Genomic DNA, 15,019 nt, shown 5'->3' with positions numbered 1-15,019 from the left:
CCTTATTTTTCTTAAATGATTTACACTAACTGCTGTTTTCAGTGTGATATAGCAACTCTGAACACATGAAGGCACAAGTGAACCACCTACTTTTCACTGACGACTACTTTAGCTATGAAAGCAGATTCTAACTATTTGAAAGGCTACAGTGTGCTGTATTTGGGCCTGAATACACTGTAAGGCTTACCATTGGGTGTTGTTCTGTCAATGATAAGATTGAAGCAAGAGAAAGAGATCACCCCAACCAGGATGCAACAGCACAAGTCACTGTGACCCTCTTAGATGAGAATGACAACAGTCCTATCTTCACCAGTAGCAAATACGAGGGAAAGGTGTTTGCAAATCAGACAGTGGGACTGCTGCTGGTTCAGGTGAGTGACTGAAACACCTCTGTCATTAACATTATTTACACATTTACTCTATACATAATTGAAGAATTGATCAATGTTGCCATAGTGAATTATTCCATCTACCTTTCACGATTTATTCCTATATTTTATTCTATTCTAATATTCTAAATCAATTCAGAAGTTTTGACAAAATTCTCATTAACGTTTGTCAAATCCACAGTTAAGAGAGTTCTCTGGGTGTCTTAAGTTAGAATATGATATTCCAATAGACGTATCTGAAATGGGATCTCTAAAGTGATATGATATGATAAAATAATTTCTTTTTTTACATTTAAAAATCTAGTATTTGTAGCATAAAAGGAATGTACTGTTCCTACAGGTTCAATGTATGTAACGTATTAGCTGCTGACACCCCTAACCAGCCACTGCTATGCTGATGATGATCATATTATTAAGAGTACATGTCATAAGCAAGCTTTCTTTTTGACTACTAATGTTGTCTTTTTTTCTTTTCTTTTTTGGCCTTTAACATCTTTTTGCTTAGTTCTTTTCTTGTTGTGGTTTAAGAATCACTGTTATGACTGATTTGTATCATCTTACTTAACCTTACTTAAAGGTTAAAGCAGAAGATCCAGATGCTGATGTAAATGGGCATATCAAATACTCGATTGACTTTGGAAACAATGAAGGATACTTCTCAATTGATGAAGACACTGGAGAGATCACACTGGCTAAAACCATCCCCCTGGTGGAAAACAGGGTTTTGGTGTTCCCTCTTTACATAACAGCCAGAGATGGTAGATTTGAATTTTATTTTTCTTGCATTGTCTACTACCATAACTAATCAGTGACTTTAAAAAAATACTTGGATTATGATTACAATTAATTGAATTCCAATTGGCTTGAATTGGACTATATTACTTAAGTGCCTTGAGATGACAATTGTTGTAATCTGGCGCTATATAAATAAAATTGAATTGAATTGAATTGAACTTGCACTGACTTGAATTATGATGTTAGAGCCAATCAGCACCAAATTACAGCTACAAGCCTGGTTCTTTGGCACATGTTTGCAACAAATCATTCATCCAGTCATGTATCTAAAATCTTTTTTCTACAAATTTGGTCTGTACTGAATCACAGCACAGAATATCTTCAGTGACCTACTCTCTGCGAGCTGAAACTTTTAGTTGATACTATTCAGGCTGCTGTCAAATGTAGTGATTATAATAATGTTATCGCACCAATATACACATTGTTGCTTTTGTTTGCTGACTCATTTTTAAAATTTAGAATGCTCTGTTACTTGAAAATGATATATTGGAGGATGACAGTAACTTTGTTTGATCCTAACTGATTACAAGTCAGATCCTGACTGATTTGATTTTGGTACAAGTTTGTTTTTCAGAGGGCAGTTTACAGCAGAAGCTTTTAAATGTAGTAATACTATTATATATTAATACAACAAACATTTTTTTGGCAGATAATGTGTAAAAGCTGTGGGCAAAGAGAATGCTTACAGTGTCAGTGTACTCTAAATTAATGCTTTAATTGTCCTACTGAATCTTAAAATCTTTTTTCTCAAACATTTTCTGTGGCAGTTTGTCAGGTATATAAAAGTCATCAATCTCACTCAAGTGCCACAACACCACAAAGGTTGTTAAAAGAGTTCCTTATGGTTACGATCATTCAACTGACACATGGTTGGACAGCGTGCCAACCATGCAATCCAGTTTATTTGAAGTATATCAAAGCTTTGGTGAAATATGAAATGCCCTAAAACAAACTACTAAAATAAGAAGGAAGAAAAAAGTACACCAGTTACTTCTGTCATGCATGCTACCACCAGCAAGACAGAGTGGAGTTAAGAAAGATTTATTAAAGTCAGTTACAATCATGTCCCTCTCCACCTCTTCTGTAGGGGCAATCATATACCGTTCCTCTTCAGCACAGGTGACCATTAGTGCTCCTGGTGACTCAAAACCTCAGTTTTTACAAAAAGTCTACCAGGGCACTGTTGAGGAGGAGCAGGACCCAGGAGTTGTTATTCTTAGAGTGAGTATAACAGTGAATTTGAATGACCAAAAGATTTTTATCAGCAACTTGTTAATCTGACAGAAGATGTCAAATTGGATATATATACTCACTGCTGCTCAGATTTTGTTGATCATTTAGAAGTTAGTGAATTCAATTTAGTATCCCACTACTCATCTGTTTGTTTTTAGGTTAACTTCCAAACAACTGGAGAGATTCCAGTGACCCTCCAAGTTCAGTCAGAAGCTGATAAGTTCTCCATCTCCTCCAATGGTGAACTTACCACCAAAGTGAAGCTTGACTTCGATGATTCCCCACACAACTACTCTGTGGAAATCTCTATCTCTGATGGAATTACCAGTGACAGCGCAATCATTGAGGTTCATGTCACCGATATCAATGACAACAGTCCAGTTTTTGCTTCCACAACTGTCACAAAATCTGTCCCAGAGGGCACAGAGGTGGGATCCAACGTTACTATAGTCCCAGCAACAGACAAAGACAGCAACTTTAACAAAGAAATCAGATACTCACTGAGAGGAGGAGAGGGGATGTTTTCTATTGATCCTATTTCTGGAATGGTAAGTGTAGCTGGTGCACTTGACAGGGAGACCACAGCAAATTACAGCCTGCTGGTGGTGGCTGAAGATCAAGGTCGTCCTGCACGGTCTGCTACAGCCACCCTGATGGTCCAAGTGTCTGACATCAATGATAATGTCCCAAAGTTCTTTGAGTCTGAGTATGAGGTTGAAGTCTTAGAAACCAAAGAAGTGGAAACAAGGTTGCTAACTTTATCAGCTGTAGATCCTGATGAAGGAGCAAATGGGAGACTCACCTACAGTATTTTCCAGCAAAGTCCCACATCAGACCCTGCTGTTTTTGAGTTGGACGCCTCCACTGGCACCCTGTGGCTGGCAAAGCCTCTGGACTACAGCGAGGTAAAGATGTACACTCTGATGGTTCAGGCTTCTGATGGGGGGGTTCCTTCTCTAGTTGGGAATGGCTCTGTGTTGGTCAAAGTGAAGGACGTGAACAACAACCCACCTGAGTTCAGTAAGGACAGCTATAATGTGGCTGTCTCTGAGAACCTGGCCACAGGGGCATCCATCCTGACCCTGGAGGTCACAGACAGAGATGAGGTGAGTTACATCATTTGGTTGTAGTGCCCTGTAAGAGCAAATTCCTGGTGTGGAGTAGTCAGATAGTGTTATTTTCTTATGTGTTGGACTAGATTCTGCATGAAATATATTTAAATACTTGCTAGATTTGTGTCAAATTGAAAAAAACAAATGAGATGACCTGTATGTTTTTTTTCACAATTTGGACCTTGAAACTATTGTTTTATAATCAGTATTATTGCAGTTCTTACGGCTGTTTCATGGCTGAAAATAACTCTGACGTTAAAGCTGGCTGATTTTTAACACACTTATTTTCCTGCTCAGGGTGGATTTTCCAAAGGTCACTTCCTATATACCAATGATACTTTTGACATTAACGAGCAAGGTGTTGTCTCCCTGAGGAAAGATATTATCTTGGACAGAGAGACAATCGACAGCTACCTATTTCAGGTATGACTGTACATTTAAATGTTTACAATAATACCAATCATCATGTTGGTGATGACAATCATTCCACATGATCACAGTAGTGACAGTAAAAGGATCCCCTCCCTCTTCGGATTAAGTATAGAGAAATGTTTATGACAGGTTGCTGTATAAAGTGCTGAGCTGTCATTTTCTTTTATTGAGTCAATTTACAGCACATCTACATTGTTGATGAGATAAACTGTATAAATCCACCCACAGTGTTATCAAAGACCTCATTTACGATATAATAGCAGTGTACTTTGTTACTCTGAAATTATCAGAGGCCAAATCAGAGATTGTAAAGCCTTGAGCAATTTCTTCCAAAGGGCTTGTATTGCATCTAAAGATCACATGCAAGAGCCAACCTTTTGCTTTTGAAACAATATCACTCAATAAAGAAGAGCCAGAGAAAAATCTGAGCTAAAAATCATTTAAAAACTTCTAAACTGAGTGTTTGTTTTTGTTGTTTTCTATTTCCTTTTTCAGGTTGTAGCAGTGGATCAGCCCACTGATGGTCTGAGAGGAACAGCTCAGCTCAACATTACAATCCTGGACTACAATGACAATGCTCCACAGTTCCCAAGCATCCCCGACCCCTTGCAGATCTTTGAGGGTGAATACTCAGTGGAAGTTCCAGGAGAAGTTTTCACCATCGAGCCCACTGACGCCGACATTGGCCCCAACGGAGAGGTCAACCTCTATCTTGCATCCCCAAACCCACTCTTCAGATTCAGAGAGGTGAGACCAGAAAAAATAAATGTGGAAATATCTTGAAATCTCAGCTAGCATATGGAGCTGCTTCTGTCTCTCTGCTAGTGACATCAGAATCAGAAAATTAAAACCATGTGTACTTTTTATGGTTGATGGGTTCACTTGCTTCCAGAGGTTGGAGTCATTAGTGGAATTAAGATGCAGAACAAAAACACATATGTCAAATAAAAAAACTATACAAAATGCAAACAATAGTCGTTATTCTCAAGTGTGGGACAGGATGCATTGAGACACTCAGAAGTATGCTTCCAAAAAAATTGCTTTTAAATAGCCATTTTAAGCCAGTGTTAAAGACATGTTTACAAATGGTGATAATACCGTTATGACTTTGTAATAGCAACTGTACAATTGTACTAATTTAACTCAAATCAACTTGCCTGCCAAAGCTTTTGCTTAGACATCTGTGCAGTTTGAAAGAAACCTAATGCTTATGATGTTCTGGTTTGTCGTTTGTTTTTCATTCAGTAACAGCCAAATAACTTTGACCCGAATGCAACTTCATAACAACAAAGTTTTTTACTTTGTAATGTCACTCTAAAAATGAGCTGTTAGTTACACAGATACATAATGGCTTGGCTTTTTCATAGTTAGTTACATCAATATAAGGTACTTTATATAACCTCAGTATATCTACATTTGAAGGCAACATAAAATATTGTAAAGTTTTACAAGTGTATAGACAGAGCAGCCAGAACGGCTTCATTAGTTATCATGGGTCTTATTGATGCAACACGTTTAGCTGGGATGTTTTCTGTAGTTTGTGTGATTGTGCCTTGTGTTGCAGGATGGGACATTGTTGGCCATTGGTTCTCTGGATCGGGAGAGCAGGGAAACTTATGAATTGGTTGTAAAGGCTTCAGACAAAGGCAGTCCAAAAAGAGAAGTAAGATACAACTGCAAGACAGAAGGAGGGAGACAGGACTAGTTTTGATGACAAAGTCTTGATTTGTGCAGGGGGAAAAAAAATTACACATTGACATTGAATATTGAATCAGATTGGTGGCTTCATTTTACCAGGAGACAGAAATGTACGGGAAATGTAAAAGGAAAACATTGCAACTTCACAATAGTTACAGAAACGTTTTTAAATCATAATTTCTTTAAATAACATTTTGAAGGATTAAAAATAAATAAATTAACTTATTAGCAGAGAAGTGTTAAAAAAATTCAACTTATCAGTGCTCAATCGTATAGTCTAAAAGAGCATTTCCTATTAGACAGGCTTATATTAGCCAGGACTTAACCTGTAATTGTTGTAGTGATCAGTCAGGTACAAAGGCTGTTGAGCATCATAAACATATCATAAAAAAAGTGCAATAGATGGTATTAGACTGATTAACACAATTACAGTATAACTATATAAATTTTTTAATGAATATGGGCTTTATTAAACTTTTTACACCAGAACATTACCACCATCAGAGTCAGCCTTATCGACGTCAATGACAACCCGCCTGAGTTCAGCTCCAGCAGCTATGTCAGCAGTATCCTGCTGAAGGATGTAGAGGAAGGGAAGCTGGTGCTGACGTTGTCCGCCACTGACAAAGATGCCGGGAACAACTCGCGCATCAGCTACAGGTCAGTTCAAACCAGTTTAGGATGTGTTGCACCTTGACAGCTTGGAAATCTTCCCAGAGAAATTAGGAACCACCACCATACAGCCCTAAAAATGTGTAAATGCTGAACGTTTGTTGTTTTGGTTTTTTGTAGTTTCTCTACAGGAAATTCTCCATATCTGGCCTTAAACAGTGAGACTGGAGCAGTGACTTTGACTTCTGACTCGGCTGATTTAACAGAAGACACCACGCTGGTGCTGACAGCCATGGCCACAGACCACGGCCATCCTCCTCTCAACTCCACGGGTCAGTTAAATCTTTTTATTTGTGTGTACTTCTTGAACTTTCCCATATTTTGTAAATATGCACTTAATGCACTTAGGTTAAATTGTCACCAAATGTAGACATTTTTAAATCCAGGTTAAAAACATTTATTTTCTCGTGCTACAGTATAACACATTTATTTCAGTCAAATTTATTTGTATAGCAGTTATACAAATAAATTTAACTTAGACTTTTGACTTTAAATTGTCTCAAATACAGAACCTTTCCAAATTAACTTGACAGTAGATTTATAATGTAAAACTAAAACGAGCATTATAAGTTTTAAGAAAACCACATGTAACTACCTAAATTATGGCAGTGGAGAAAAAAAGATACTACAGAAGAAAATAGTTTTTTTAAAATAAAAAATCCTTCTAAACTCTTTGTTTTGACATATCTGATATCTAACACTGACAATACGTACAAAACAAAATAAACATGTAATAAATACCTTTTTAAACTGTTCTCTCTACCATTTCATGTTGAAAGGTTGAGGTTGTTATCACTTTAAACTATTAAGATTCCTCTCCTGGTATTAGGGAAACTAATCTCTTTCAATCAAAAATAGACAATTATTCCATTAAAATAATCTGCTGATGTCTCAAAAAAAGGGACAACTAAATGCACTTAAATACATTTGCAACTATACACAATATTATATTATATATTGCCCATTCTTAGCTTGATTAAATACACAAATTGGTCACACTATTCATTTTTGACTGTGCTCAAACATTATTACTAATACTACAAAATGACAAGTTGTAACAATTAAATTCAAATCAGTGTTATTTATGTAGTGCTAAATCACAACTGTTATACAATAAAATCAATTTAATTCAAATCAAAGTTAGTCCAATTCATACAATGCCAATCAAAAAAAGGAGTTACCTAAAATCAGTGTGAAGGCAGCGTTGAGCGCTACCACAACTCTCACCACACAGCTCTGACTGCAAGCTTAAGCGATTGTTCCTGTGATATTGTGTCGTCCTGCAGCTCACGTTGTGGTAAATCTGAGGATTGTCAGTTTTGTGGAGGCCGTAGCATTCGAAAGGTCCTCCTACAACTTCAGCGTGCCTGAGAACCAGCCAGAGGGGGAGACCATAGGGGAGGTCTGGGCCTCTTCAGGAAGCGATCTTTATGAAGTTGCCTACAAACTGAAAACATACACCGACTTGTTCTCGGTCAACAGCGATGGTGCCGTCCTGACCACAACACAGCTGGATAAAGAACAGCAGGAGTGGTACATCCTGGATGTGGAGGCTATGGACACACGGACACCTCCTACATCAGCCATAACAACAGTATAAACCATTAAGATTTAATTTGCAGCTTGGTGAAATAGTAATGTGGGATAAATCATGTTATTGTTCCATTTTGAGCATGTTAACATGCTCATGCTAACCATCACTCAACTACTGGCAAGACCAAACACTCATGCTCCTGTCTAATTATCTTCAAAACAATACTATAAACATGTCCTTTACTAAAGAGGGACTTGAAATTGTGTAATTCTTCAGCCTTAACTAATTAACAACAGCAACTGCTTAATAACTTGCTTCTGCCTCTCTCAGATCAGAGTTCATGTGGAGGATGTGAACGAGTCTCCACAGTTCCCCAACAAGGTTTATAAAGCCTCTGTATACAGCATTGCCCCTTATAAAACCCCCGTCATCCAAGTCAAGGTAAACACACCCAGCCTCTATCACTTTCCAATTTTTTGAGAAAGATTATGGTTTGAAGAATTTTTATATACTTTTTCAGTCATATGATTGCAACATTTAGCTGCTGTGGTTGTAATGAAAGAGTGTTTGTGTACTTTGAGCTGGAACCCACTCAGCAGTAAGTTCATGCAATGTGGTTAATGTGTCAGGGAAACGCATCACATCATAGGGAATCTGGAGGAAACTATTTTTTTCCCGATTGGAGACGGTGTTATCTGATTGGCCATTAAACTTTCCAAGCACTTTCCAGGAAATCCAGTCTCCAAGCTGAGTCACAACAGCCCAGAAAACATTAACTATGCATGAGTTAATAGTTTAGCAATAGTCCCAGTGAGCCAAATGAAATAAAAAACATCCAAAGACCCGGTATGCTTTGCTGACATTTTGTATCCTGCCTATATTTACTGTATGTATTTGTATTATTGTACTCTCTACTTTGGGCTCATCATCAAATGTTCCCCTACCTCGCAATTAATTCTATGGCTGTACTGCTGTATTACTGTTAGATGTTGTTGGCATCAAAACTATACTATTCTGATATTTCTTTTAACCACTGTGTCATCATCCTCTCTGTCCATCTCTAGGCTTCGGACCCAGATGTTGGGGATCAGAATCAGCTGGTCTACAGTTTGTCAGCAGATAGTCCTTCTTTTGATGTAGAACCAGTCTCAGGTATGGTGTTCGTGGTCTCGGCAATGGGTGAAGCTGGGCAAACAACTGTTTTGGAGGTGAAGGCCACAGACTCCCAAGGACTGTATGCTGAAGCCACAGTGGAGGTGAGTGTCTAAGACGTGGATGAAAAATAATTATTTTCTTATTTATTTATCATATACAGTATATCATCTATACTCTACTAAAATAATACAGATAGGAAAATAGTAAATTAATATACATAGAGAGAGAGAGAGAGAGAGAGAGAGAGAGAGAGAGAGAGAGTAGATATACTATATATATATATATATATATACACACACACATTTATTTATGTGTATGTATGTATACATGTATGTATAAATGTGTGTGTGTACAAAGTGTTATATTGTTCTGTAGCTGGGCCCTGTTCATGTATTCATGTATTGAGCCGTATTCCTGCTCATCCTGGCTGCTATGATGCCTTCTTTGTGTTTCCATATTGTGCTAAACCAGATTATTTGCAGGAAGTTGGATAGATTTGCCCCCTTCTTGGGATCCTTCATGATCAGGACTGTCTGGTCTGGAGTAAACCACTTTGTGTGGGTTCCATCCCTTAGCAGCTGGTTCATTTGTGCTGCTAGAGCTTCACAGAGAACAGTTAATATATTTCGCTAGACAGTTTGAATCATACCAGGGCCTGTTGCGGTCCAAATCTTTATACTTGAGACTCTGTCTTAGATGTCTGCCATTGAGCCATTTCTTGTTCTGGGAGACTACTTTAGTCATCTTTGCCATCCACTAGTCACGAAGCATTAATTTTATATTATGTCACTTTTTCTGTGTATTCTCCTGATTTATGCTTCTCTAATGTACTTTTTTAGGTGGGTAGCCAGAACTTTGAGTCTTTGTTTTCAAGTCTCGAGTGCTCGAGGACTGGCACTATGTTATATTTCTTAGGACTTTGTTTCTTTATTCAACCTTCCTATTGCTCTACAGCTGGTTGACTTATCTCTGTGTTGTCTTGATCCTCGCTTATAGTCTTTTTTTTCATGGAGCCTATGACTCCTTATGGTGTACAACTTGAAACCAAATATCTCTAGGATCACCGTTGTGGTGTTATACATCAACTTACTGGTCTCTGTGATAGTCCCAGTTGAAAGCAATGCATCTCCATGCACAGACTTTCACAAGGTACTTTATTACTTTGCCATCTTATGTCAGCAGCTCTATTGATAAGGTTAGTTTCTTTGTTAGCTTAGTAGTTGGGTTTTGAAGTATTTATACTTCTTATACATACTGTTTCCTCTGCATATAGGACTTTACACCAGGGTTGCTTGTACACTAGTATTACAGTAGTCTGATATAGTAGTCCATGAATGTTTGTTCCAGTAACCCACTTTTTATCAGCATCTCATTATCTCTTACAACCAAAATGTTCTGCCTCAGGTGATGGTTCAGGGAAGTGCAAGCAGCAGTGACGTTGTGATCATCTCACTAAATCAGCCTGCTAACACTGTGGAGAAGAAGCTTCCAGAGCTGGAGAAGTAAGTTTAACCAAGAACGAAGATTATTTTCTGATGTATTCGATCCATTTCTGTTACACCCCGGTCTGGTGTTATGATGTCTGTTGTCCCCTCTTTCCTGTTCTCTCAAACCCCAGCCACTCAAGGCAGATGGCCACCCTTCCTGAGTTGGGTTCTGCCAGAGGTTTTTTCCTGTTAAAAGGGAGTTTTTTCCTCATCCCATTTGAGGCTCCACAGCATCCAGCTGTTCCAGGACTGAACAGAGGTTTACCATGGCAACCTCATTAATGTGTAAATCTGTGACGGCAGAGTATGCAGCCAAGCTCTGACTTGTTCTACTCGGTCACGGGCATCAGACTCAGATATATCATTAGATTTTACCTGCGCAGTGTTTGCACAATTTGAGGGAGCGCCATGATCTGTGATGCGTCCTCTAAAGACCCGGCAATTCAATCAGTTCCCCGGCACATTTGCAATGTAATGCAATGCAGATGTGCACACCGTCCCCTACCGAACAAGATGGGTAGTTCGGTCAGCAGGGAGCTGAAGAAGAGCTGACGTCAGACTGCTGCGCTGCTAAGATTGCCTTTTCATTTTCAAATCATGGGCAGTACTTTGCAGGCAGAAAAAGCTAAAATGTGCAGTCTTGAAGAAGAAAATGAAAATGCAAATAGGATGATTGATTACTAATCTATGAGTCAAATAATGCAGCCACATTCTTAAAATGAAAAAGCATTTCTGAAAATGCATTTTAATTTTCAAATTTTACATTTCAAATTGAATTTTGGTATGTATTTGCTGGGGCATATTTTGAAAATTAAATCTCAAATGTCTACTTCTTTTTCTTTTTAATTAAGTAAAAGATTGAGCACTCTTGAAGAAAAAAAATGCAAATAGGATGATTGATTACTAATTTCATTTATGAGTCAAATAACGGAGCCACATTCTTAAAATGAAAAAGCATTTCTGCAAATGCATTTTAATTTGAATTATGGTCACAATTCGCTTCCATAGATTTTCTTTCCACAGCCGCCATGTGCATTGTCAGGACAGGGGATTGGATCGAAGAGACATTTCGATGCAATCTGTTAGTTCCTTAGAAAGGCAACTTGTTTTATTTTTTCAATGGCTTTTTATGAATTTTACTAATTTGGAATAATGAAATTGATTTAACTGGATTATATCAATTGGATTGTATCAAAATTAACTGGATTGTAAATTCGCTTGATTTGAACTGTCTTTAAAATGCCTTAAGATGACATTTGCTGTGATTTGGCGCTGTATACATAAAACTAAATTGTATTGAAATGAACATACAATTTTTTTCTCTTAGGTCTTTAAGTAAAGTTCTGGACTGGACTGTGAATGTCCTGCAGGTGTCCAGCTCCAGCGAAGGAAGCACTAACTCTCGAGGGTTGAGGGAGTCTGTGAGGACATCAGTCAGCTTTGTCGCTGTAGATGGAGATGAAGTTGTTTCCTCTGAGGAAGTCACAAAGTAAGGGTTTGAAAAAAAATTTTTTAGTGTTGCCAGCTTATTAAATCTATGATGTTGTTGTGTTTTGACTCCTCTGTTTGATCCACCAGGAAACTGCAGAGCCAATCAGCTGCTGTGAATGCACAGTTGGCTCTTGTGTTTGGAGAGGGGTTTCATTTTGATGTAGAGACAAGGCCTCAAAGTTCCACCTCCAACCAAGCTGCAGTCATTGCTTTGGGCGTCTTGTTGGCCCTGAGCATCCTGGGATTGATTGTTACCGTTACATTGATTATCAGGTAAAAATAATGGTCTTCAAAGTGATTTGGTTGATGTTGTCTACTGGATGGCATCCAGCAAAACTAAACGGTGTTACTCTGCTATCAGGTTCAAGAAGAAGACACATCAGGACTCTGACAAAGAGACCTTTGACATTGACCAACATAGTCAAGGTTACACGTAAGTCTTTTGAAAAACTCCCCGGTCTCTGTCATAGTTCTGCATGAGAAGTTCCAGTAGTTAAATTGAGATTTTCTTTTGCGTTTAAGGAACAGGAACTGGTCTCAAACTTCTGAGCAGGTAAGAAAATATCACTCAGATTGAATCAAAGTGTTGAATATTTAAGAAGGGGGAAAAAAGTATATAAGTGGTTGATTAGCGTTGTATGTTACAGGCACAGATGAGCCCACAAGAGAGCAGAACTGAGGGCAAGCAGCAGAGGATGGACAAAGAGACAGCTCAGTGCAACAGATGGGCAGATGAAGAGGAAACAATAAAGACAGACAGACTTCAACAGGACAAAGAGAGTGATACTGATGATAGCCATACTTCTGCTCTGTGACCTGAACAGAGAAACCCTCAGTTAAACAATAAATTGAGAGCCACCAGAATAATGGCACACTTTCCTTATGATAGTAAAATTAAATTAAAGCAAATGAGTATTGGAACCGCAAACTGTGTTCTTCTGAAATATCTCCATGTATGTTCTTTATTGCAAATCAAAACTGTTTCAGCCATCACTAACACTTCACTGCATTTCCTATACTTAAAGGCCACCAGGGCATCAGAAATTAGTCTAAAACATGCAAGTAACATGAACTGTATCCATAACTGTATTTTCATTAGTGTAGAATTGTTTTGGATGAGAGATGACATTTCCTCAAGAACCAAGAAAACAAGTAAACTTACTCTCTGTACAAGCACTTAGGTCTATGCATTCTCAGTCACCCAGGTTATCATAATCCTGTCACTACATCCCAGATACGGAACCTTAAAAAACCTTATTCACTATATACTATTAGTAGGCTTGTGACGAGGGGACAGATTAGAGCTTTAGTTTGTGAACCATACACCTATTTTTTTGGAGCCAAAACAAACTTTATGTCAACAAATAATGCACAAGCAATAAAATAATGTAAAAAATTATATAATAAAGTAAAAAGATATTAAAAAGACAATGTTGTCATTATAAATTCAGTTTTAAAAAAGAACTCTGAAGTTGAAGTCTTGAGTCTCTTTACTGCATCTGCCCCAACTTTACTTATATAAATGCCCCAGCTTTACTTATATACCTTTTAAACACAAGTGTAACCGAAAGTGCTTTAAAAGGTAAAAACAAAATAAAGACAAAACAGTCATGGTAAAAAGAAAATTTAAGAAAACTCAAGATCATTCATGAAAAAAAATAAAAATGGCAATGAAAGCAAGAGGTAAATGAAGGAATTGTTGAATACATAGTTGTAAATATTGTTTTAAAATACACAAGATATATGAAAACAAACAAAACAGGCACATTGAAACATATCAATAATTAGGAACATGTTTTGAGCTTCAGTTTAAAAACAGAAAGGATGTCAGTGTTCCGGCCTCTCAGGTAGTTGGTTCCACAGGACGGGAGTCCATAAACAAAAAGCTCTGCCTCACATCCTAGTCCTAAGAATTCTGGTAACAACAAGTAGACCAGAGTGATTTTGTGAGGCGATAGTGAATAATGAGGTCTTGGAGATAATTAGGATTAAGGGCTTTGTATGCTGTGAGAAGGATTTTAAAGTCTATCCTGTGTGATCTCTCTTGGCAGTATTGGTCAGTACTCTGGCTGCAGCATTTTGGATTAACTGAAGCATCTTTATGGAATTTCTTGGACAGCTAAAGTTGCAGTAGTCAAGTCTACAATTACTGAATGCTTGGAACAGCTTTTCATCGTCGCTTTGGGACAAGATACTTCCTATTTTTGTGAAGTTTCGCTGATGAACGACAACCCTGGATGATATAAAAATTACTCCAAGGTTCCTTACAGTAGAGCTAGAAGCCTGTATTGCTGGATAGTGATTGTCTGAGGTTTTTAGGATGAAAAACAATTACCTCAGTTTTCTTTGAATTTAAACGCAGGAAAATTGCTGCTCATCCAGGTTTTTATTTCTGAAAGACAAGCCTGCAGTTTCAATAACTGGTTGGTATCACCAGGTTTTATTGATAGATATAGCTGGGTGTCATCAGCATCACAATGAAAATTTATACTGTGTTTCCTGATGATACAGGGAAAAAAAGCCATCGGTATGCGTCGTTATAAATGAGGAATGTTGTTCATTGTGTTGTGTTTATGTAAGGGACAATGTTTCACGTGTGTCACTTACTTCTTAAGGTTCTTGGACTCCTCTCTTCTGTCTGTCCGCCCGCAGCAGGCCCAAGCTCTACAGGTAGCTAATAGTTACCATTAGCCACTTTTAGAACATGGCGTCCCTCTCTGTCCGGAGACAACATCTGTTGTAGTGTAACTTTCCGTTGTGGCTTATGTGTTGTGGCATTTTGTAAAATGTTTTTTCTTCCCTGCTCTCTCCTGTAACATTTTTGAAAAACAGATGAGCAGAGATTAATTACTGGGGTTGATGGGATGTCATGCCAGAATTGTGGGTCGTTCTTCTTGTAAGTAATCAATTTAAGTAGTGTATACCCACACATTAGTTTAAACGTATGACTAACAATGTGTTTTAATGGTTAATAAAGTACACAAATACTTTTGTAATGTAATTGTGTTTTATAGTTTAAGT

At 37.8% G+C, this 15,019-nt stretch overlaps 1 protein-coding gene across 1 annotated transcript; it reads left to right on the top strand.

The window, feature by feature from the left end:
* The first annotated feature begins 2,246 nt into the window (after positions 1-2,246).
* Positions 2,247-13,372, top strand: LOC140305162 (cadherin EGF LAG seven-pass G-type receptor 2). Its single transcript, XM_072383918.1, has 16 exons — positions 2,247-2,405; positions 2,576-3,523; positions 3,827-3,952; positions 4,457-4,708; positions 5,526-5,624; positions 6,147-6,319; positions 6,452-6,624; positions 7,618-7,925; positions 8,196-8,306; positions 8,930-9,121; positions 10,425-10,522; positions 11,835-11,996; positions 12,086-12,271; positions 12,360-12,431; positions 12,521-12,551; positions 12,646-13,372. Exons 1-16 carry the CDS (start codon positions 2,247-2,249, stop codon positions 12,811-12,813), a joined length of 3,258 nt encoding a protein of 1,085 aa, XP_072240019.1. The 3' UTR covers positions 12,814-13,372.
* Positions 13,373-15,019: the final 1,647 nt, after the last annotated feature.

This window comes from Leuresthes tenuis, unplaced genomic scaffold, assembly GCF_036924035.1.
Source record: "Leuresthes tenuis unplaced genomic scaffold, fLeuTen1.0.hap1 SCAF_4, whole genome shotgun sequence".
NCBI classification, from domain to species: Eukaryota; Metazoa; Chordata; class Actinopteri; order Atheriniformes; family Atherinopsidae; genus Leuresthes; species Leuresthes tenuis.
Note: the sequence above shows the minus strand (reverse complement) of the source record. Positions and strands in the feature narration are given on the sequence as shown.

Bases quoted from the DNA above. Each gene is read 5' to 3' on its own strand.
- LOC140305162 (XM_072383918.1), top strand. From the start codon at position 2,247: ATGTCCCTCTCCACCTCTTCTGTAGGGGCAATCATATACCGTTCCTCT. The intron at 9,122-10,424 runs GTGAGTGTCTAA...GTTCTGCCTCAG, and splicing joins ATGCTGAAGCCACAGTGGAG to GTGATGGTTCAGGGAAGTGC. The intron at 12,552-12,645 runs GTAAGAAAATAT...TGTATGTTACAG, and splicing joins GGTCTCAAACTTCTGAGCAG to GCACAGATGAGCCCACAAGA.